The 22,538-nt window shown below is 38.5% G+C and overlaps 1 protein-coding gene across 4 annotated transcripts in view; it reads right to left on the bottom strand.

Moving 5' to 3' along the window:
• The window catches only part of gabra1 (gamma-aminobutyric acid type A receptor subunit alpha1), a 91,083-nt gene extending 69,160 nt beyond the window's left edge, over positions 1 to 21,923 (bottom strand). The window contains exons 1-3 of one of the 4 annotated variants that reach the window (XM_057820258.1): positions 21,717 to 21,923; positions 20,263 to 20,367; positions 3,738 to 3,835 (exon numbers count right to left, since the gene is read on the bottom strand). In XM_057820258.1, the coding sequence (XP_057676241.1) occupies positions 3,738 to 3,835; positions 20,263 to 20,342 (178 nt within the window). In that variant the 5' untranslated portion in view covers positions 20,343 to 20,367; positions 21,717 to 21,923. Of the gene's footprint in view, positions 1 to 3,737; positions 3,836 to 20,262; positions 20,368 to 20,635; positions 20,787 to 21,108; positions 21,461 to 21,716 lie in introns of those variants that run through there. The other 3 variants (XM_057820259.1, XM_057820256.1, XM_057820260.1) reach the window with 3 other exon arrangements.
• Between the last annotated feature and the right edge of the window lie 615 nt (positions 21,924 to 22,538).

Below are 22,538 nucleotides of genomic sequence, written 5' to 3'. Positions count from 1 at the left end.
TCAAGATGTCCTAACTCTAAAGAATTCAGGGATTTAAGCATTTATTCACAAAAATTTTCAACAAAAAAAGCTCTTTGTGATTCCACTCGGTCAGCTTTGACGGCCACCTATTAATTGGCTCCGCGCACCATGTTCCATCAATATCATTATGAAGTCTATGGCTTCTTACAGAACTTAAGTTTCTTTACAGTCGCTACTTCTTGTTCGCGCACCGCTATTTTGAAAAATAAAAGGTCCACCCATCTTGGAAACTAAAAAGACCTGTATTTTCTATTAGAAAATGACTTGAGGGGGTCTTCACATGCAATTTTCGACTCGATAAGTGGTATTTACGCGAGGTCGACCAATATATCGGCTGGCCGTTATATCGGGCCGAGCCGATATATGAGTACACCGCATGGGAACTTCATACATCCCTAAATGTCCAAATTGAGTACTGCTCGTCATTTTCCCTCCAAAATGTCATGTTACTCGTTACAGAAGCGCTGTCAGCATTGCTGCAGAGATTGAAGAGGTGTGTGGGGGGGGTCAGCCTGTTGGTGCTCAGAACATACGCCGCACTCTACATCAAATTGGTGTGCATTGCTGTCACCCCAGGAGGAAGCCTCTTCTGAAGACTGTACACAAGAAAGCCCGCAAACAGTTTGCTGAAGACATGTCAACAAAACACATGGATAACTGGAACCATGTCCTATGGTCTGATGAGACGGGCAGGCTTTGTGTACTGTCTTCAGAAGAGGCTTTCTTCTGGGGTGACAGCCATGCACACCAATTTGATGTAGAGTGCGGCGTATGGTCTGAGCACTAACAGGCCCACCCCCTCACCTCTTCAATCTCTGCAGCAATACTGACAGCATTCCTGTAACGAGTAACATGACATTTTGGATTGAAAATGACGAGCAGAACTCAATTTCGACACTCATGGATGTACGTAGTTTCTAAGGGGTGTACTCACTTTTGTTGCCGAGGGTTTAGATATTAATGGCTATATTTTGAGTTATTTTGAGGGGAAAATAAATTCATTATAACAGCTGCACACAGACTACTATTCATTACGTCAAAGTGTCATTTTGTCAGTGTTGTCCCATGAAAAGATATACCGTATTTTTCGGACTATAAGTCAGTTTTTTTTTTTCATAGTTTGGCTGGGGGTAAGACTTATACTCAGCAGCGACTTATGTATGAAATTATCAACACATTATGATATTTCATTTCAATGTTATTTTGGTGTTTTGGATTGACACTGATGGTTTGGTATACTTGTTAGCATGTTCTGAGTTAGCGAGAGAGAAACACGGCTGCGAACCTACGGTCATTGTTTACGCTTGTAAAATATTTCTACAGAGGCAACGCCTGTGTGTATCATCTTTTCTGTTGTTGTTGTCGGTTTTCCACCTGTGATCGGGCACTTAAAGCCAGTTGTGTGGTTGTTTGAACGATGTGCTAATGCTAGCGAACGCATGCTAACCGTTTGTGTCATTGCTGTAACAGCACCTAATTACCATTTATTTATGTTGATGCGAACCTGTTTGGTATCGAGGACGAAATTGATTCCGCAAATTATATGGACATCAAGCATTGTCATTTGGGAGTTTAGCTCGCTGTATAGCCAGACCGAGCCGTAGCGTCCTGGTGAGGACAGTATATTCGCATTTCGTTGTTCATGCACTGTACACTTATTCAGCATATTGTTCTCTATTGTATTTTTATATTAAAATTTAGGGCTGTCAAACAATTAAAATTTTTAATCGAGTTAATCACAGCTTAAAAATAATCGTAATTAATCACAATTCAAACCATTTATAAAATATGCCATATTTTTCTGTAAATTATTGTTGGAATAGAAAGATAAAACACAAGACGGATATATACATTCAACATACTGTACATAAGTACTGTATTTGTTTATTATAACAGTAAATCAACAAGATGCCATTAACATTAACATTCTGTGAAAGCGATCCATGGATAGAAAGACTTGTAGTTCTTAAAAGATAAATGTTAGTACAAGTTATAGAAATTTTATATTAAAACCGATCTTAATGTTTTCGTATTAATAAAATTTGTAAAAATTTTCAATCAAAAAATAAACTAGTAGCTCGCCATTGCTGATGTCAATAATTACACAATGCTCAGAATGCTTAAACCAGACATGTCCAAAGTCCGGCCCGGGGGCCAAATGCGGCCCGTGGTCAAATTTCATCCGGCCCCCAGCATCTGTCATAAAATCAATAACGTCTGGCCCACACACAGACTTAATAAATTGGTCAGCAGTACTGCAACCAGCATATGAAGTAGCTTACACACGAAATGCTGCTCCTCATTTACCCACTAAAAGGCAGCAGCACTTTAACCCTTTATTGCCAAATGTAACGCATTTGATAGACCTAAAATTTCATGATTTTCAGACTAATTTAGAATTTTGACATTTTTTTTGAAAAAAAAATGATGGATGCAAGTCGACACATGCATCTGCAGGTTCCATGAGAAAACAACACATGATTTTGCATGGGTTATACGTAGATATTAGAGCGCTTATTACACATATTCATTTTGACTTTTCACAAATTTGAAAAAAAGGTTTCATTAGGATCTTATTTTTCAAATTTCGGGATTCTCTGATAATTGCTTCATGTTGCAGGTATTTAAGAGCTAAGCAACATTACTCAGTGTGACCCTCTACTTCCAATTTTCTATAATGGCGACAAATATCAAAAAGTTGACTGTGACGGCCAACGCTTCAAGGATAGGTGGAAATTGGACTATTTCCTCACTAAAATACGCAACAACTGTGTCTTGCCTCATTTGCAAAGAGACACTCGCTGTTTTTAAAAGATTTCAATGTGAGGCGATATTACCAAACAAGACATGCTGACATGTACGACAAGATTACAGGGAAGATGCGCAGCGAGAAATTGAAACAACTTGAAGCTAGTTTAATTTCACAGCAGTAGTATTTCGCAAGAGCCCAAGAGTCGAAAGAGAACGCCGCAAAGGCTAGTTGCGAGATTGTTGAAATTATTAATTAAAAAAAACAATACAGCAAATGTGACACACTGAATGGCTTGCTAAATTATGCTTAAATATATTGTTCTACGTAAAGGACGTCAGCCAAGGCCGGCCCCCCACATTTTTACCACTTCAAATCTGGCCCCCTTTGCAAAAAGTTTGGACACCCCTGGCTTAAACCCATAAAATCAGTCGCACCCAAGCGCCAGCAGAGGGCGAAAAAACACCAAGAAACACAAGCAATAAGTGCACATGATTCTGTGCTGTCATTTTAATCTGTTTGAGCGGGGCATGTGCGTTACTTGCGTCAAATATTTTAACGTGATTAATTTAAAAAATTAATTACCGCCCGTTAACGCGATAATTTTGACAGCCCTAATTAAATTGCCTTTCAAGATGACAGATCTGTTCTATGTGTTGGATTTTATCAAATAAATGTCCCCAAAAATGCAACTTATACTCCGGTGCGACTTATATATGTTTTTTTCTCTTCGTTGAGCATTTTATGGCTGGTGCGACTTATACTCAGGTGTGACTTGTAGTCCGAAAAATACAGTACTTAAATATCTGCAGAAATGTGAGGGGTTTTTACTCACTTTTCTGATACTGTAATTCAAAGAAAAACAAAAAGCACATACTGTATAAATCTCGCTAAACTTGCACAGAGCATTCGCTATATCCATCACAATAAGCCACCATTGTTCACCAGTGTGGTGTTGCTTACTGACCTCCTAGTCCTGGCCTCAGGCGGTTGTCATAGCCGTCCAGAAGGCTGTCTAGGATCTTGGTAAACACTGTGGTGTTGTGCTCGCTGTCCTCCGTAGAGCTGCCAAAAGCGAGAAATAGCATGTCAAGTCACGGCCAGAGAGCGTGAGCTAGTGCCGTGGCATAAAAACAAAACAAAAAAACAGTAGAAAAGAGTCGAAATATGACTCATGTGTTTTTGAGAAACAATGAAAAGGATGTCTGTAGTTGCAGAAGTATAGTTGTGACCAAGAAGAATCACACAATAGATGCTGACTCACTGTCCGGAAAACTCGACAAAAGACTAGCGTGAAAGCGTTTGTCCCGATTGGCATTTGTCGGTGTGTTGGCTTCCAAAGCACAGTCATGTTTGACATTCATGATGTTATTTGGCTTGGAGGCTATTTAGGGAGTTTGATTTGAAGGTCAAAATACAATGTCAGAGCAAGGCAAGCCTTTGGAGGGATGTGGAAAGTAAAAGTGGACTAGCAAGATATGTCAAAAACTCGTCGTACTTCATATTCAAGGTCATGTTGAGGACTTAGTCGATATGTTAAAGGTGGGAACTGGAGATCACGTCATTTTCAAAGTATCGGAATTGGCAACAAAAATATCGGCCATGCCTTTTTTTAATATATATATATTTTAATTAAATCGTTTTCTAATTGTATTTAACGTTACAAACATTATATGTTACTCTCATCCAGAGTCTTTAGTTTAGGCTTAAGGTAGGTTATCAAATTTATCCCAATAACGACGGTAATTAATTTTTTCAAAAATGTATCTCGTTAAAATATGTAATGCTATTAATATATACGCTGCACAACCCTCTCACTCATTGTCGCGCTCAATCTGTAATGACGCCATTTTACCTATACTGAGAGACATAAGGCAGCGCATAATGAGTAGAGTGAACTTTGGCAGCCTTTAAAGCCTTTCTTCAATTGGCTAAAACCTTGCAATCCCTCTCCCTATGATTTAAAATATCAAGGGAAGCAATGTGGGGAAGCAATGTGGCAATAAATCTTTGTCTTAACACCTTAGGTTATTGCCCAATGCAGAGAAGCTATATCCATTGGTAGCACGACGCACAGTCATGGTTTTACTTCCCATCATGGTTCCACTTCCCATCATGCATTGGGGCAAAGCTGCAGTATCATTTGCCGAAAGCTCAACAAATACACAAGATGGCAATATTTAGTCACAATACACAAAGTCACAAGTCTTTCTATCCGTGGATCCCTCTCACAGAAAGAATGTTAATAATGTAAATGCCATCTTGAGGATTTATTGCCATAATAAACAAATACAGTACTTATGTACTGTATGTTGAATGTATATATCCGTCCGAGTTTTTTTTCTTTTTTTCTTAATGCATTGCCAAAATGTATATGATCGGGAAAAATTATCGGGAATGATTGGAATTGAATCGGGAGCCAAAAAAAGCAATCGGATCAGGAAATATCGGGATCGGCAGATACTCAAACTAAAACGATCGGATCGGGAGCAAAAAAACATGATCGGAACAACCCTAGTGGGAACTTCGAGGTAACGATATGATTTGCGATACTGTGAGTTGAAATGAGTTTATCACTAGTAGACGTCCAATCCATTTTAAACTGGAAGGGTGGCAGCGAATGAACATTCGTTCTACATTCGAAGTTAATTCGAAAGTTAAGTCGAAATGGTTGTATGTCGAGCAGGATTTTCTCATTAGAATACAGTATAATTCCATTAATTTGTTCAGCAGCCTGAAAACCTGCACCAAATCCTTAATAAATACTGCTGGTAATGTTAAAAATGGCAATTACACATAGCAAAACAAAAAAATTATAGCTTAAAATCGGAGTAAAAATATAATAATAATAATAATAATTCATGTGGTGGATGTGTTTTGCCTACTGTGTTGCACTAAGCTGGCGATTTCTTCGGCGATGTCATCACAGTAATAATTGTAACGTTAACTTATAAAGACTGGCGAACGGAGGTTAGAGGAGGACCGTTGATATCGTAGACATTCTACTGCCGTGTTGAGACTGAAAAAGAGGGGGTCGTCTTATATTCGCGGTCTAGACATTATACCCATTCACGACGCTAGATGGCGCCAGATCTCAATGAAGCGATTTTCTGTCATGACGGAACTCAGCTACTCTCCCCATTCACAACGCTAGATGGCGCCAGATATCATTGAAGCGATGTTCTGTCATAACAGATCTCAGCTTCTCTCAAGTTTAACCAGTGCAATTTTTTTATTGCAATGTCTTTTCTTATTCAGATTTGTTTCATGACTACAGTTACAGTTAGACTTCACTTTCATGGTTAATGCAGTTATTGCAATTTTGTTGTTTTATCACAATAGATGGGTTTATTTACATTTCAAAAACCAGAAGCCATTCATTTACAAATGTGATTGCATTTAGTTTACATATTCAAATGTTCAGATATTAAGATTTGAATGAGGCAAAATAACATGCTTTTTCTCTCAAATATATTGTTATAATCATTTGTTTCAGATGTACTGTAATTATTTTCTGAATAAAAATTAAAATTTGGTGTTCAAAAAGTCTTGGAAAAAGAGGGGGTCATCTTATATTCGGGCTAATACGGTAATAATAATAATAATAATAATTCCTGTGGCAGATGTGTTTTGCGTGCTGTACCTGAACGCACCGTGTGGCTGACATGACAGTATCAGAAAGGTGCGGTAGAGATTTTACTTTCTCTTTTAATGTTTTCTTGTTGGCATCAACTGCGGTTGACAGCAGGCGTGTTGTGTTGCACAAGTTCTGAAATTAATGATTAAAAACCTGACAAAGCTGCTGATTTCTTATGGTGTTGTTACCACAATAAGCACAGTAAGTAACACAGTAAGCGTCACCTTTTTCTTTTTAACCTCTTGGTTTAACCGTCTTGGAACCCATGTTGATTTCTCTCACAAGAAAATCAACCGTGCGTCAGTCTTGCGGGAAAACAAGCTGCGGCGCTTTCATAAATCGTTTTATTTCAAGCATGTCGTCCGATGTAGAAACAAATGGCGTGTCAAATTTTACGTCGGATGATCATGTGTGGAAGCGATCGTCTGTCAAGGCACCACTGTACAGTGGGGCAAATAAGTATTTAGTCAACCACTAATTGTGCAAGTTCTCCTACTTGAAAAGATTAGAGAGGCCTGTAATTGTCAACATGGGTAAACCTCAACCATGAGAGAGAATGTGGGGAAAAAAAACAGAAAATCAAATTGTTTAATTTTTAAATGTTTTATTTCCAAATTAGAGTAGAAAAAAGGTATTTGGTCACCTACAAACAAGATTTCTGGCTGTCAAAGAGGTCTAACTTCTTCTAACGAGGTCTAATGAGGCTCCACTCGTTACCTGTATTAATGGCATCTGTTTTAACTCATTATCGGTATAAAAGACACCTGTCCACAATCTGTCAGTCACACTCCAAACTCCACTATGGCCAAGACCAAAGAGCTGTCGAAGGACACCAGAGACAAAATTGTAGACCTGCACTAGGCTGGGAAGACTGAATCTGCAATAGGTAAAGCGCTTGGGGAAAAGAAATCAACTGTGGGAGCAATTATTAGAAAATGGAAGACATATAAAACCACTGATAATCTCCCTCGATCTGGGGTTCCATGCAAGATCTCACCGCATGGCGTCAAAATGATAACAAGAACGGTTAGCAAAAATCCCAGAACCACACGGGGAAACCTAGTGAATGACCTACAGAGAGCTGGGACCACAGTAACAAAGGCTACCATCAGTAACACAATGTGCCGCCAGGGACTCAAATCCTGCATTTCCAGACGTGTCCCCCTGCTGAAGCCAGTACACGTCCAGGCCCATCTGCGGTTCGCTAGAGAGCATTTGGATGATCCAGAAGAGGACTGGGAGAATGTGTTATGGTCAGATGAAACCAAAATAGAACGTTTTGGTAGAAACATAGGTTCTCCTGTTTGGAGGAGAAAGAATACTGAATTGCATCCGAAGAACACCATACCCACTGTGAAGCATGGGGGTGGAAACATCCTGCTTTGGGGCTGTTTTTCTGCAAAGGGACCAGGACGACTGATCTGTGTAAAGGAAAGAATGGATGGGGCCATGTATCGAGAGATTTTGAGTGAAAATCTCCTTCCTTCAGCAAGCGCATTGAAGATGAGACGTGGCTGGGTCTTTCAGCATGACAATGACCCCAAACACATAGCCAGGGCAACAAAGGAGTGGCTTCGTAAGAAGCATTTCAGGGTCCTGGAGTGGCCTAGCCAGTCTCCAGATCTCAACCCCATAGAAAATCTGAGGAGGGAGCTGAAAGTCCGTATTGCCCAACGACAGCCCCAAAACATCACTGCTCTAGAGGAGATCTGCATGGAAGAATGGGCCAAAATACCAGCAACAGTGTGTGAAAAGCTTGTGAAGAGTTACAGAAAACGTTTGGCCTCCGTTATTGCCAACAAAGGGTACACAAGAAAGTATTGAGATGAACTTTTGGTATTGACCAAATACTTATTTTCCACCATGATTTGCAAATAAAATCATTAAAAATCAAACAATATGATTTTTTTTTTTTTTTTTTTTTTTTTTTTTTTCCCACAGTCTGTCATGGTTGAGGTTTACCCATGTTGACAATTACAGGCCTCTAATATTCTCAAGTGGAAGAACTTGCACAATTAGTGGTTGACTAAATACTTATTTGCCCCATTGTACTGTATATAGAGTCTGGGGGGGGGGGGGGGGCAGGCATATCGATAATCTTTTGAGCTAAAAAGTATTGCAATATATCACCTTTTCGATATTGTCACACCCCTACTTCATAATCTAAGGAACCATTAAAAAAAAAATAATAATAAACACATTCAGTTTATGAGGATGTTCCTGTTTTTTTTAATTTTTTTTTTTATACCCTATATATTTTTTTGTATGCATAACAGCCATTACATCGAATATGTGGTATACTCCAAAGGATGCTAAGCTACTAAGTTATTCCATATTATCCCTGCGTGAGAGCCACTTTTATGCCTGGTATATCAAACTGAATGCATATTCCATGCACACGTAGGCACAATCACAGAGAAATTGCAATCTATAATTTAAACCTTAACATGGTCTTTCAGACCACTGAGGCCCTGCTGGATGTGGGAGGATGTGTACATGAAACAAAATGCTTCAAGCCTAAACATTCACCGCTGACAATTGTGTATGAATATTTCAGACATTTACGTGCGCCATCCCGATCGGGTGCACCTATAATGCTGGCATCCATGTATTTGCATATATACAGCACCTGAATCATTGCATATGTGTAGAGTGTACACATCCATCCGTATGTTTGTATACTGATAACCAAGACGACGTCGCTAGCAATGCAGCGGAGCAATCAAAAACTCTATTCTTTTTTTCTTTTTCAACGCCAATGGCAAAACCTCGCTTCCCGCTAAAATAAACAGCCAATGTTTGGAAACAAGCTCTTCTCGCCCAACAGCTCCAAGGAGAGGGAGAGGTCATCGAGATGAGTTAGCGGCGGACTCGGCGCAACAGAAGGGAAGTGGGAAAGGATGGCGGCCGTGGGCGGGAAAGTGTTGTGTGTAGGAGCGGTTAAGAAAATAACCTTCGGAGGAGAAAGTAACGTGAACGACGGCATGAATGCAGATGGAGATGAAGCGGGATAGGGTCAGGAAAAGGTGAGCGAAACAAAGGGGTGAAGCGAGACACGGCTCACCGTCAAAGCTGAGGGATTGAGGTTGATTGAATGTGAGCTGCAGGACATTTTGCTTTCTAAATACAGATGATGACACCCTGTCACACAAGGATTTGTATTAAAGGGTTAAAGCACTTCTCAGCAGCCTGTAATTGCCCAGAATTTGTCACCACCCTCTTCCGGAACAGGGAAAAAAAATAGTTTTAGACAACAATGATCTGTTCTGCTAATAGGGCTGCAGCTATTGATTAGATTAGTAATCGATTAATCTATTAACTAGTTAGTTAGAATAATCGAGTGATCGGATTAGGAACATTTAATACGTTGCAGAATACATTTTAGGAGATGTAAAACAAAGGCTTGCTAATATTGCACTTTCAAAAGAGCATTAAATACAAATACAAAATAAAATTCCTATACGTTTTTTCAAACTATGCAGAATTGCATTTTCATTTAAAAACACATTTAAATATCTGAGTTTAGCTTCAAATGACATAAAAAATAAATGAGGATCTAAGTACAACAAAAGAATAATTGGCTAACTTGCATAGCAAAAGTCTGCTAACTTAAATGCTATAAAATGCTAACTTATTATTATTATTTGTTTTTACAATGCTCTTAACTAATCGTTCAAACACATATTCCCACAAAAAACAGCTAACAAGAATAATTGGCTAACTTGCCTGCCTTGTCTGCTAGCTTAAATGCTATAAAATGCTAACTTATTGTTTTTACAATGCTCTTAACTAATCATTCAAACACATATTCCCACAAAAAAGAAAAAGAAAAAAAAAAAAAACAGCTAACAGGAATAATTAGTTGACTTGCATAGCAAAAGTCCACTAGCTTAAATGCTATAAAATGCTAACTTATTATTATTTGGTTTTACAATGCTCTTAACTAATCGTTCAAACACATATTCCCACAAAAAAACAGCTAAAAAGAATAATTGGCTAACTTGCCTGCCTTGTCTGCTAGCTTAAATGCTATAAAATGCTAACTCATTATTATTATTTGTTTTTGCAGTGCTCTTAACTAATCGTTCAAACACATATTCCCACAAAAAACAGCTAACAAGAATAATTGGCAACTTGCCTGCCTTGTCTGCTAGTTTAAATGCTATAAAATGCTAACATTATTATTTGTTTTTGCAGTGCTCTTAACTAATCGTTCACATATTCCCACAAAAAACAGCTAACAAGAATAATTGGCTAAATTTCCTGCCTTGTCCTGAATTTAGCCTCAAACGACATAAAAATATAAATGGGGATCTAAAGTACAACAAAAGAAAATTTGGCTAACTTGCATAGCAAAAGTCCGCTAGCTTAAATGCTATGAAATGTGAACTTATTATTATTATTTTTTTTTACAATGGTCTTAACTAATCGTTCAAACAAATATTCCTACAAAAAACAGCTAACAAGAATAATTGGCAACTTGCCTGCCTTGTCTGCTAGTTTAAATGCTATAAAATGCTAACTTATTATTATTATTTGTTTTTGCAGTGCTCTTAACTAATCGTTCACATATTCCCACAAAAAACAGCTAACAAGAATGATTGGCTAAATTTCCTGCCTTGTCCTGAATTTAGCCTCAAACGACATAAAAATATAAATGGGGATCTAAGTACAACAAAAGAAAATTTGGCTAACTTGCATAGCAAAAGTCCGCTGGCTTAAATGCTATGAAATGTGAACTTATTGTTATTATTATTTATTTTTACAATGGTCTTAACTAATCGTTCAAACACATATTCCTACAAAAAACGGCTAACAAGAATAATTGGCAAACTGGCGTAGCAAAAGTCCGCGAGGTTAAATGCTATAAAATGCTAACTTATTATTATTTGTTTTTACAATGCTCTTAACTAATCATTCAAACACATATTCCCACAAAAACAAAACAAAAAAAAACAAACAAAAAAAAAAACAGCTAACAGGAATAATTAGCTGACTTGCATAGCAAAAGTCCACTAGCTTAAATGCTATAAAATGCTAACTTATTATTATTTGGTTTTACAATGCTCTTAACTAATCGTTCAAACACATATTCCCACAAAAAACAGCTAACAAGAATAATTGGCTAACTTGCCTACCTTGTCTGCTAGCTTAAATGCTATAAAATGCTATCTTATTATCATTATTTTTTTTTTACAATGCTCTTAACTAATCGTTCAAACACATATTCCCACAAAAAACAGCTAAAAAGAATAATTGGCTAACTTGCCTGCCTTGTCTGCTAGCTTAAATGCTATAAAATGCTAACTTTTTTTTAAACCATGCTCTTAAATGGTTCAAACACATAGTCCAACAAAAACTATAGTTCTAAACTAAATGACAAATGCATAAACAAACATATTAGCTTAAACAAAAGCAAAATGTTGTTGGTCTTTACAGGGAGCAGCTGGATTCAGCCATGTTAGACAATTATGGCATATTTACTGTCACCATTCGAGGGCAGTCTATTCACCCAAATCAATAAAACTAAACGCAAACACTTTCAAAACAAACCATAACAAAGCCACTTTAATTAAACGAATCCTCGAAGCAGGAAAATTTGATTCAGAGCTTCTTTTTTTTTCCTAATCAAACTACTCGAGTTAATCGATTAATCGCTGCAGCACTATTTGCTAATCTCTCTCCAATAAAAATAGGTAGGAAATTATGCAAAAATCTAAATTAGGTGATGACCACAATGCACTACAATCCCTTATCCCCATTTAATATTCCTGAAATTATGCCAGCGTAGTCCCATAACATTGGACATCCTGGACTGTTCTACTGGGGCTTTTCCATTCCATTCCCAATAAAACAATCTACATGATACACTCAATATAATAAAACAAATTGAGCTGATTAAGATTTCAGGCTCTATTTCTGGCCCAGATACAACTCTGTCTTGGCGTGCAATCTAGATCTGGGCGGAGGTGTTTTGTTGGATAATTTTGCTGACGCCTCCAGACAGAAGGGTGTTTTGAGCTGCTGTGGGCGTGAGCACCGCCGACTTCAATCGCTGCCAATCAACGTGAGACCTCTCATTCCCTTTAAATGCACTAAAGGAGAACTGATTGTTCTTGAAATGACTGTTAAAGAGCTGACTGGATGAAACTGATGTCATTCGTGCCTGTCGGTCTCGACCATGAATATTTATTTATTTATTTATTTATTTTAAGCCTTAATAGTCATTCAATGTAACGGCATTTAACACAACGTACCTCACAGTAGGAGTGGGAACCTCTTGGTACCTCCTGATACGATACGATTTGCGATACAAAGCTCACGATAACGATGATCTGACGATATGGCGATACACCGATTATCGATACATTGGTCAGGAAATCATTCTAGGATATTCTACAAAAAATTAATAAACAGGAAAAACAAGCTTCTGCTGTGAATTGGAATGAGTTTATCACTAGTAGATGTTCAATCAATTCAGGTCATTTTCTGTTGAGTTTGAGTCACTGCCTATTCATTTGGGTGATTCCCAGGTTACTTCCTGTTCTGTAACTCGAAATAAACAGGAAGTGACCCATAAAATACCCCCAAATCAACAGGAAGTAACTGAAAATCAACAGGTAAATGCCCTAAAATGAACAACAAGTGACAGAATGACTGTGAATGCTCTGGTTTTGTATGAACGAATGTTCCCAGTCTACTTAATGGATTCGGTTTTGAGTACCATCAATGGCAGCCTTATAGTTAACAGAGACACTATTATGGTGGAAGATTTTGGTAGCCAGTTGTTGGTTCTTTTTTTTTAACATTGACACCTTTTTAAAACGATATCTCGATTCTTGGCAGGAGCATATAGATAACCTTTTGGGATACAAAGTATCATGATATATCACCATTTCGATATTTTGTCACACCCCTACTTCACGGTATCTTATTTTTTACTTGATCTTTTTAATATGATGTATAATACATGTTTTCGGACAGTTATTTTGTATTTAGAGGGACTTAAAGGGTTAATTCCGACTCACGCGGAAATTCGGGTTTCATCGCTAGCCTAGGAACGGAACCCGTATGTAACCCAGGGACTACCTGAATTTACTTTATTCTTTTTTACATTATGCAGAACTTGTTTATTGAGCAATAATAATAATTGTAAAATGTATTTGTTTCATGTTTTGGTGCAATTTCATGCTTTATAAAAGATTTATGTCTGAATTTTGGGAGGCTTGGAATGGATTAGGGCATTTACATGGAAAACACGTCTCCACCTATGGAATTTTCCGTTTACGAAACTACAACTACGACCAATGAATTTCGTAAGTAGCGGTACCTCTGTATTTTTAAAGTTATCTGGCCAGGAGCTTATATATTGTGGAAAACTGTGCACCCTACTAAAAGCTTTACCCTCATTGGAGTATCCTTTTCGCGCATCTAGTTGTTTGAACATATACTGTAACTGTTTGTATCTACCATATGTTGTATCCTTTAATGATGTGTGCATAAATCAAGCTAAATACCGGTAGGCTATGCTTTGCGTAGACAGGGTTTGAGAACTAATGTATTCTTGACCAGTGATCGTCAGGTTATCCAATATCCATTTTTTTTGTTTTGTTTTTTAATGTCGTCGGGCGGAGTTTCAGTAGGAAAGACGTCTACTGTACATTGTTTGATTAGGCTTGTCAAGTGTGGATATACACGAAAGTGTCCTTTCCATTTTATCCATCTATCTGACGACCGTCAATCCTCCCCCTGTGTTTTATTCCAACACATTGTCGAGGACAGCAAGGTGGCTGATGGCTAGAAATCCGAGCAGTTCTTGAACACAACACAAGCAGCTATGCACTGTGAAACAGTGCCACGGTGCCAAGCAAGCTTAAACGTTATCTCCAAACGAAACACCAGTCACTTCAAAATTTGGACTATTTTGTTCGCCTTTGTGAAAACACAGAGAAACGGGCAACTTTTTTGAGGAAAAACTAAAAGTAAAAGAGTAAATACAGACTGAGAGCTGTTGAAGAAGATTCCTGCCAGGATATCGGCTTTGTGTTCATCTAAATAGGCTCTATTTTCACACTGTGTAAGCATAAATACTGAGAAATTATTTTATAATTAAAAAATACAGAAAGTAATTTTGGAACATTTTTGGTTTGTGGTGTGTCACGACATATTTTCCAATGTAAAAACGTGCCGTGACTAGAAAAAGTTGAAAAACGTTGTTCTAGACCAATTTTCTGTCAAACCATTTCGGTTGTGTATCTTCAACAACATGGTGAAAACTCTACCAAATTCCAAGACGGGTGCAGCGACATCCAAATAGATTGTTATACTGAGGTTTTCACAAAAATAGACATTCTGTAGCTCAAATTTATTTTACTTTGATTTAAAATCCATTAATCTTCAGTACTGATTATTCCGTTCAAAGAACACTGGCTGCTATCTTAGGTGACTTAAGTTGAAAGGCAGCCTACACCCTGAACTTGTCACCTGTCAGTCGCAGGGCACCCGTAGAACTAGTCAACCATTCCCACTCACATTCAAACTGGCACTGAGTCGGAAATGAAAATGCTGTTTGGACTAAAGTGAGGGGAATGTACCGCCCAAGGGCGCAGGTTTGCATAGAGGCGATAGGGACATAACACTACCAACTTTTCAGGATGCTCAAATTGTCCCCACCAACTTTTAAGCCACCTTATTTACATTATATAATGACTTCAGTGATGTAGGTAATTTTCTTCCCATTCTTCTTCCCATTTGTTGTAAAGATAGAATTGACCCTACCATTACAAAGTAAATTATTTTCATTATGCACAGACTTACATTTACCCCTTTTCACTTGCTGAATGTGCCAGTCCATTTTTCCCCGCTCAAACGCACGTTTGATTGGCTGCTGACTTGTCTCACCGACCACACACACACACAAGCACTCACAGCATTGATCTTCCGCACGTTTCCAAAAGGAGGGATATTAGAAGTTTTTTTTTCTGGCCAGCAGCAGCCACTGTAAGTAATGTAAAAATACGTCAATGTAGTGGACGTTGGGAACACACCACTAATTTTGCTACTGTCCAACCTACATCAGAGTTAGCATAACATTAAACTGTGAATTTGCTAACCTGCAAAACTCGAGCAGGAAGCAGCTTAGAGAGAAGTTTCCTCCTGTACTGTATGTGTTTTCTATTGCTAATGTTAATTAAACTGTGAAATGTAATGAACTGTGGTTTACCGCCAAATGTTTATTTTTTTTGGATTCCTGGATAGTTAAGAGATTATTAAAAAGTTTGTATTTATTGTGTATGTTAATAAAATTTAAGTTATGTTCAAAATTGCAATTTAAATTTGTTAAAAAAAATCCAGACATCTATTCTGGAAGTTTTAAAAATGTTTCTTTAGTAGTTTTTGAAAACAGAGGTTTGAATCTGTACGGTGTATCACCTGAACCAATACATATAAAAGTTCGTATAAGTCAATAAGGATTTAGTTTGCATTGAACATTTAGCCTATCAATTAATTAGGATCATATTAGTAAGAAATGAAGCCTTGACCCTCGTTCACCAAATCTGTTTGGTCTTATTAATGTCCCGTACCCAGCAAAAAGTGTACATGCAGGTTATGCCGTTATTTCATCCCTACCAATGTTGGAACCAAACCTACGTCCTTGGTACCGCCACACAATTTGTGGCAGGTATTCAATGCAATCTTGTCATTGTGCGAATACAATCTTGTTACTGACCAGTACGCCTACATGCGTGTTGATTTTGTGCCCATTTTATACTGTGCAGCATCCTGCGTTCACATTCATCATATAACTTAATCAGTCAATTTCTCCTTTTCTCCTTTACGATGGATTAGATACAAGTGATGGAAACATAAACCCCTTGTAATTATTTTTTTCTACTTCTATTACGCTGCAAGTTTATAAGGTCTTAATCAGATTATTTTTCTTAAATCTAGTCCAGTAATTTTCTCCATCTTGTTTTGAGTGTTAAAGACTAGTTAAAATGAATGCGTCAGCTAAGGAATTTTTACTACTTTTATTAAGTGCACGCATCTAAGTTGGTCATTTTTTTAACCTAAATCAAATAAAATTTGTTTTAAAAAAAATATATATTCTTGAATTTAAAAAATATGCCATTTAAAAGTTTTTTTTTTCTCGATTAAATATGGTAGAAAACACTCAGGTGACTAGAAGATCTGCTCTAAGACCCCCAATTTGACCACATTTCAAAATTGTCCTATATGCATGTGTGATACATCATTGGATATGCATGTGTGATACATCATTGGAAAGCTTAAAATCTCCATTTTGGGGGGGGGGGGGGGGGGGGGATTTTGAACAGGAGGGCATTAAAAAAAAAAAAAAAAAAAAAAAATTCAACAGCAAAAGCGTAGCCGGAGGTGAGAGCACACGAGAGCATAATTAAAGACGCCATGATTTTAACAAGATATCATCGCATATTTACCTCCTTTCGATCCAAAAACTCCATGTAGCATGTATCACCGGGTGTCAAAACACAGCTGTGAATGTTCACATTCGGATTTTTGGTGGATTTTATGGGTGAAACATGGTAATATAACAAGGGTCATGATGCAGAAATCACAGACAAAAGAAGTGGTGGAGATTTTCTTTTTCAAATATTTACTATTATTATTATTATTATTTACTATACTACTATTTAATTTATTTTTTTCAATTTTTCTTTGTTTGGGTCGATTATTTATCATCTAACATTACGGGGAAAATGTGACAGTAACAAAAAATACAATGAAGCGATAGTTATGAGGTAGATATCCATGACTTATTTACAGACACCGATTTTTTTTCACTGTGACGTAATTTGTTTAAAAGTTGAAAATTTGCAAGTGAATAATTAAAAAAAAAACAAAAAAACAATTAAACAAAATATTAGACATTGATTAATGATTCTAAGATAAAAATGACAGACATTTTGAATAAAAAATATATTTAATTACCTTTTTATGGCTGGGTTGAAACAAAAGTGGTTGCGCGACGTCTGTAAACGGGGGTTTCCGGGGTAAAACGATAAACTAAAAATAGTTTGGGGGCTTAATGCGCCATGAATCTGCTACGGCAGCATATAGACATATTGTTCTATCAAACACAACTGTTCTTTTGGCTTAAAATACAGCAGTTTATTTTAAAGAGGGGTGCAAGAGCAGAAACTGCTTTTTCAGCCTTGTCTGTGTTTTCCACCATATACTAATTTATTGCTTAAAATTGCTCTGTCTCCCACAAAAACTGACGCTGGTTTTAAACACTGGTGTAGCATAGGCATCACCACATATTGGTCAATAACATTGGGAGGGAACCTTTACTCTTTAGAACTACTTGTAAACAAATATGGTCTGGGGAAGGCTGATTTTTTTTTTTTCGATATCTACAACCACGCCACTATTTTAACACAAGCATTTTTTGAGTGAACGTGACAGACACCCAATAGATACTGTCTCAGTGGATGCTTAAAGAGGTACACTTACTAAAAAACATCTCTGAAAAATATTTAGCACTACACATGATGAAAACCTGACCACTACATACATCAAACTCAAGTGGGAGAGGGAGGCGGGAATAAAACTTTCCAATGATGACTGGTTAAACATATATAAAACAGCGGCAACTGCATTTAGCTCTGACTTATGGCGTGAATTCACATGGAACAATACTATGCGTTTATTTTTATTACACCAAGAGTAAAGGAACTCCAAAGCAAAAACTCTGAACATGGTAAATGTTGGAGTAAATGTGGATGTTCATCTGTGGGCCACTTCCATATCTTCTGGGAGTGCCCCAAGATCTCCTCTTTCTGGAGAAATGTACGCATTTTCTTGTCTTTGCCAGTGACTGTAGCTAGAGGAGAGCGAGCCTTCAGTTAAAAGAAAATAATAAAAAACTACCTTTGCTCCACCATATCACAGGGCAACCTAGCCATGTTCTCCATTAAGGGTGAGCTTGCTCAAACACTGAATTTCAGTGATGTTTTAAATAACTTTGCTGTCAAAAAATTTAGGCGCATCACTTTTTGAGGGCTTGATAACCCCAGGGATTTGGAGGGAGCAGGCACAGGATGTTTAGTTATACTGTTTTTACTGTTTTGTTGCTTAGCAGGCAGGCATAGCACTCTCAGTTGTATTGTATTGTAGCCTAAATGGGACAATAGATGGAAATTGTTTATAATGTCACATCACATTATGGTCTGTTAAATTTAACTGTCTATCTCAAATAATTTGAAAATTTACACTGTTATTGCTTGCAAAGCGTTAAAAGTACTGCGTATGTTGTCATGCCAAACCTGTGGCAGGGGTGGGGTGGAGGGGGCCTATAATGGTCTCTAGTCCCCGGGCCCCTGCAAGTCTGTTGATTGCCCTGCCGGTAGTTTACCGTCAAATTCAGTGTAAATGTAAAAGTCATTACGGGAGCGGAAGAAAATCTGTATAATTTACGAGTAATTTACTGTAAATGATTCTGATTTTTTCCCACTACTGTAATGACTTTAACCTTGCAGGCAGCAACAGTTGAAGGAATTTTCCCATAAATTTTATGGAATTTATTTACATTATTGTATTGATTTTTACATTGTCACAGCATTTTTTTTTTACAGTGCAGGTTACCAGAACTGCTGGTATTTTACCGTAAACTATACATTTTTTTTGGGTGTACCGTGATATCTTTTACAATGTCGCTTTATAGTTATGTGAGCTTCTGGCAACCACAGCTGCCAGTATTTTACCGTAAATTTTAAAGATTGCAACACAGCGAACGTCAATCGCCTCTTTTCACCTTTCTACTATCATATGCAGCTTTACATGCATTTACATTCCGGCTCAAGTAGCAAACTTGCTGCACTCTGGGTTGCTTGTGATGAAAGTAAATAAACCATCCGTTGAAAACAAAGCAGAAGAGATGCTCAGGGAAGACGACACGTTTATCAGCCAAGGGGGGCCCACTCCTTCATAAAACATTGTGCACCATCCCCATCTACAGGTCATCCAGACAGCAACAGTGCTGCTCGATACTCGCTCTCTCCCTCTATCTCCATACTACTGTACATTTCATCTAGAATTCTAGTTTGTTATAATTATTCTTGGTCAGGGTACTCAAAATTCTGTGTGACACATCAAAAAGTAAATTGGATTACGTGGCGAGTCGATAAATACGCTGCAGCGGGAGGCCCTTAGTGGCTCTAAATTAGATGTCCTCTAATGTAAAAACAATGGAAATTAGTCTCGTGACGTCAATGCATCGCAATCTTGAATGACATTAGCTAAAAAAAATCATGCCGGGGCGTTATATTTGCATTTAATTTAAAAATGTGATGTAAATTGTTTGTCGACATCTTGACATGAATCCACGTTCAAGTCCACTGCATGCGCTTCTGTGACACTTTTTGTGAATAATTCAACAAGGCACACATCCTTGAGATTATATGCAGATGAAATATTGTGTCATATTTACTATTGCTGTTTCTTATCATGCACTATAAACATTTGAGTCCTATTAAAGCATCACATAGGAATGTTTATTTTATTGGTATGCTCATCAAGTCATTTGTGGCATTCACAATGATCCTCATTTGCAATCGATTAAAAAGCAACACTATTATGATGTGCGTAGTGGCTATTTTAGCTCCTTATCGCCTCATCTCCATGGAATAACAAGCATGGAGGTGTCTTGTGGGAATGCCCTACTTTACAACCACACTCGATCTGTTCCAAGCCATGAAGAAAAAGAACATCCCCCAATATAATCCAAGCACAAACACTATTTCGCTCTACATTTTTTTCTCACAGTTCATCCAAAACTGAATTCCACACATGTCAAAAAGAGATTCATCGTTACCTTTTCGCACACAGGACGATGTTGGTCAGGAGCAAGCAAGCCCCCAGGCACAGCGAGGCCAAGCTGCTCCGTCCACACATTGTTGAATATGAGGACCTTTCACTGCTGGAGGTCAGAGCAGAGAGACACTGAGGTTAGTAGTGGCCACATACACGCAATTGATGTTAATAAAGAGTATAGGCACAACCTGAGGATATTCAACTAAATTATCTCAGAGCAAACACGGTAACACCTGTGCACTACCTCTTCATCAACGTGAACAGACGGCGTACCGCAATATCAAACCTTCAATGCCCGCCTCTCCAAGTAAAGTAAGAGCATTTGCCTACCATTATAATGCATGCATGCACACACCAAAACACAAATGACTTACAAATCAGATCCAACGCGCAGCGCAAAAATATCTGTAATGAAGATAAAGTAAATCCTTTAGATGATAAGGATTTGCAGTCGGATTCCGATTATGTAAAAATGAGAATATCCCGCCCCGAAAAAAGCGAGAGAACACTTTCTAAATGACCCCTCCTGCACATGAATGGCAGCTTCTCCTCTAGCAGAGCCACAATGTTATATGACATGTATCTACGTGGGTGCCTGAAGATTTAGCATGCAGCTGGCATCACTGCAAGGCTGCTCTGTGCATGGTGATCCGGTTTGTGCGTAATGAAGCGAAGCGCGCGCTGTTCGGGGCGCTGTCTATGGTGCTGAATTCTTTCCTTTCTCCCATCCATGCAGTCTACCTTCGCCTAAAATCTATTCGGACGCTTTACTTGAAACCATCATTCTCCTCCAAACCTTCAAATCTCATCTTCGCGTATCCGAAAGGGGAATAAATAAAACACTTACAGCAGATGGGCTCGGAATAGATGCTTGTATCCCCTCCTCAAACTTTGAATATCTTCCCTAAGCCAGACTGGTAATAAAAAAAATGATGGGGGGTGGGGGTAGAAAGTAAATCCTGTGTGATCTCACATCTGACGAATTCTAGCTGGAGGCTGCTGGGGACGATATGTATGCAGGTCTCTCTCTCGTCTCCCTCTCTCTCTCTCCCTCTCTCCCTCTCTCAGTCAACTCTCATCACAAAAATAAAGGAACAATAATAATTTCGAAAAATTTCATCTAAACTCTGAATAGCTGCGGGATCAACACGTCTAAAGAAGGGGAACTCATGTTATAGGATTCCATGTCAGATTACGCGAGACCGCCCCTTATACTGAATGCAGCACTATTAAACTTCCGCTGCTGTAATCTCTTAGCAATTGTGGCTACATATATAACAGCAACACATATTTTTATTTTTATTCATGCTTAAAAACAGCCTCAGGAGCTGACATGCATGTTCGCACCTCAAAAAAATAAATAAAAATCAGTGTGACACCCCCCCCCTTCCCCCTTTCACCCCCACACACAACAAAATCCCGAACAATTCAAACCAAAGAGTGACAGCAGCTCACCAGTTTATACGCCGACGTGACGACCCTCCCTCGTTTGATTTCTTCTTGCAATCAAAATTAATTCTCAACGAATCCTCCAACCCTGCCGCGTTATAAAAATATTGATATGCGGAGCGCGTGAGAGAGGGCGATATTCGGCGTGGAAATAGAAGCGTGCAAGGGAATGGAGCGAATGTGCCGCTGCAGTCGCGCCACTCCACACTGAGCGCACCGAGCTGCGTGCATCTGCAAGGGAGGGAGAGGGAAAATCGGGCTCGTCAACCAACCAGTCAGCCTATAATTTTTGTAGTCGTCAAGTTAAACTACAAATCAGAAGACATTTTCATCCTCCCACACCCCTGCGTGCCGCCGCCACCACAATCACCCTCCTCTTAATGCGCGCCGCATGATATGACATTATGGTAATATAATGGTTGTTTATTTTTTTTTTTTATACTTGGGGGGTTTATTCACAACCAAGGGTCCCGGCTTCTGGATGTGACTCATGCGTTGATTTGCATCCCAGCAGGGGACGAGTGGTGAACGTCAGTCGTGCATGCATCGGCTGCATTGCATCGCTTGTCTTCTCTCCCCCAGACCTCCCGCCCCCCTCCCGCTTTTTCACGCGTTGTTAAAGTGGAGTGTGAATGATTAGTTGAGGTGACGCCACGGCGGTGCGCCAGCCAACCCGGCGCCCCTGACGAAGGCATTCTTCATCATAATAATAATAATTAACCAAATCTTCATTTCATAAATCTCAACTCTATCGTCTTAAGACAACCCCCCCCCCCCCGCCCCATTGACTCCCCCCTTCTCTATTCGATGGGATCTGCATGTGATGCG

This window comes from Corythoichthys intestinalis, chromosome 18 (assembly GCF_030265065.1).
Source record: "Corythoichthys intestinalis isolate RoL2023-P3 chromosome 18, ASM3026506v1, whole genome shotgun sequence".
Taxonomy (NCBI): domain Eukaryota; kingdom Metazoa; phylum Chordata; class Actinopteri; order Syngnathiformes; family Syngnathidae; genus Corythoichthys; species Corythoichthys intestinalis.
The sequence above is the reverse complement of the archived record's forward strand: the minus strand, read 5'-3'. Positions and strand labels throughout refer to the sequence as shown.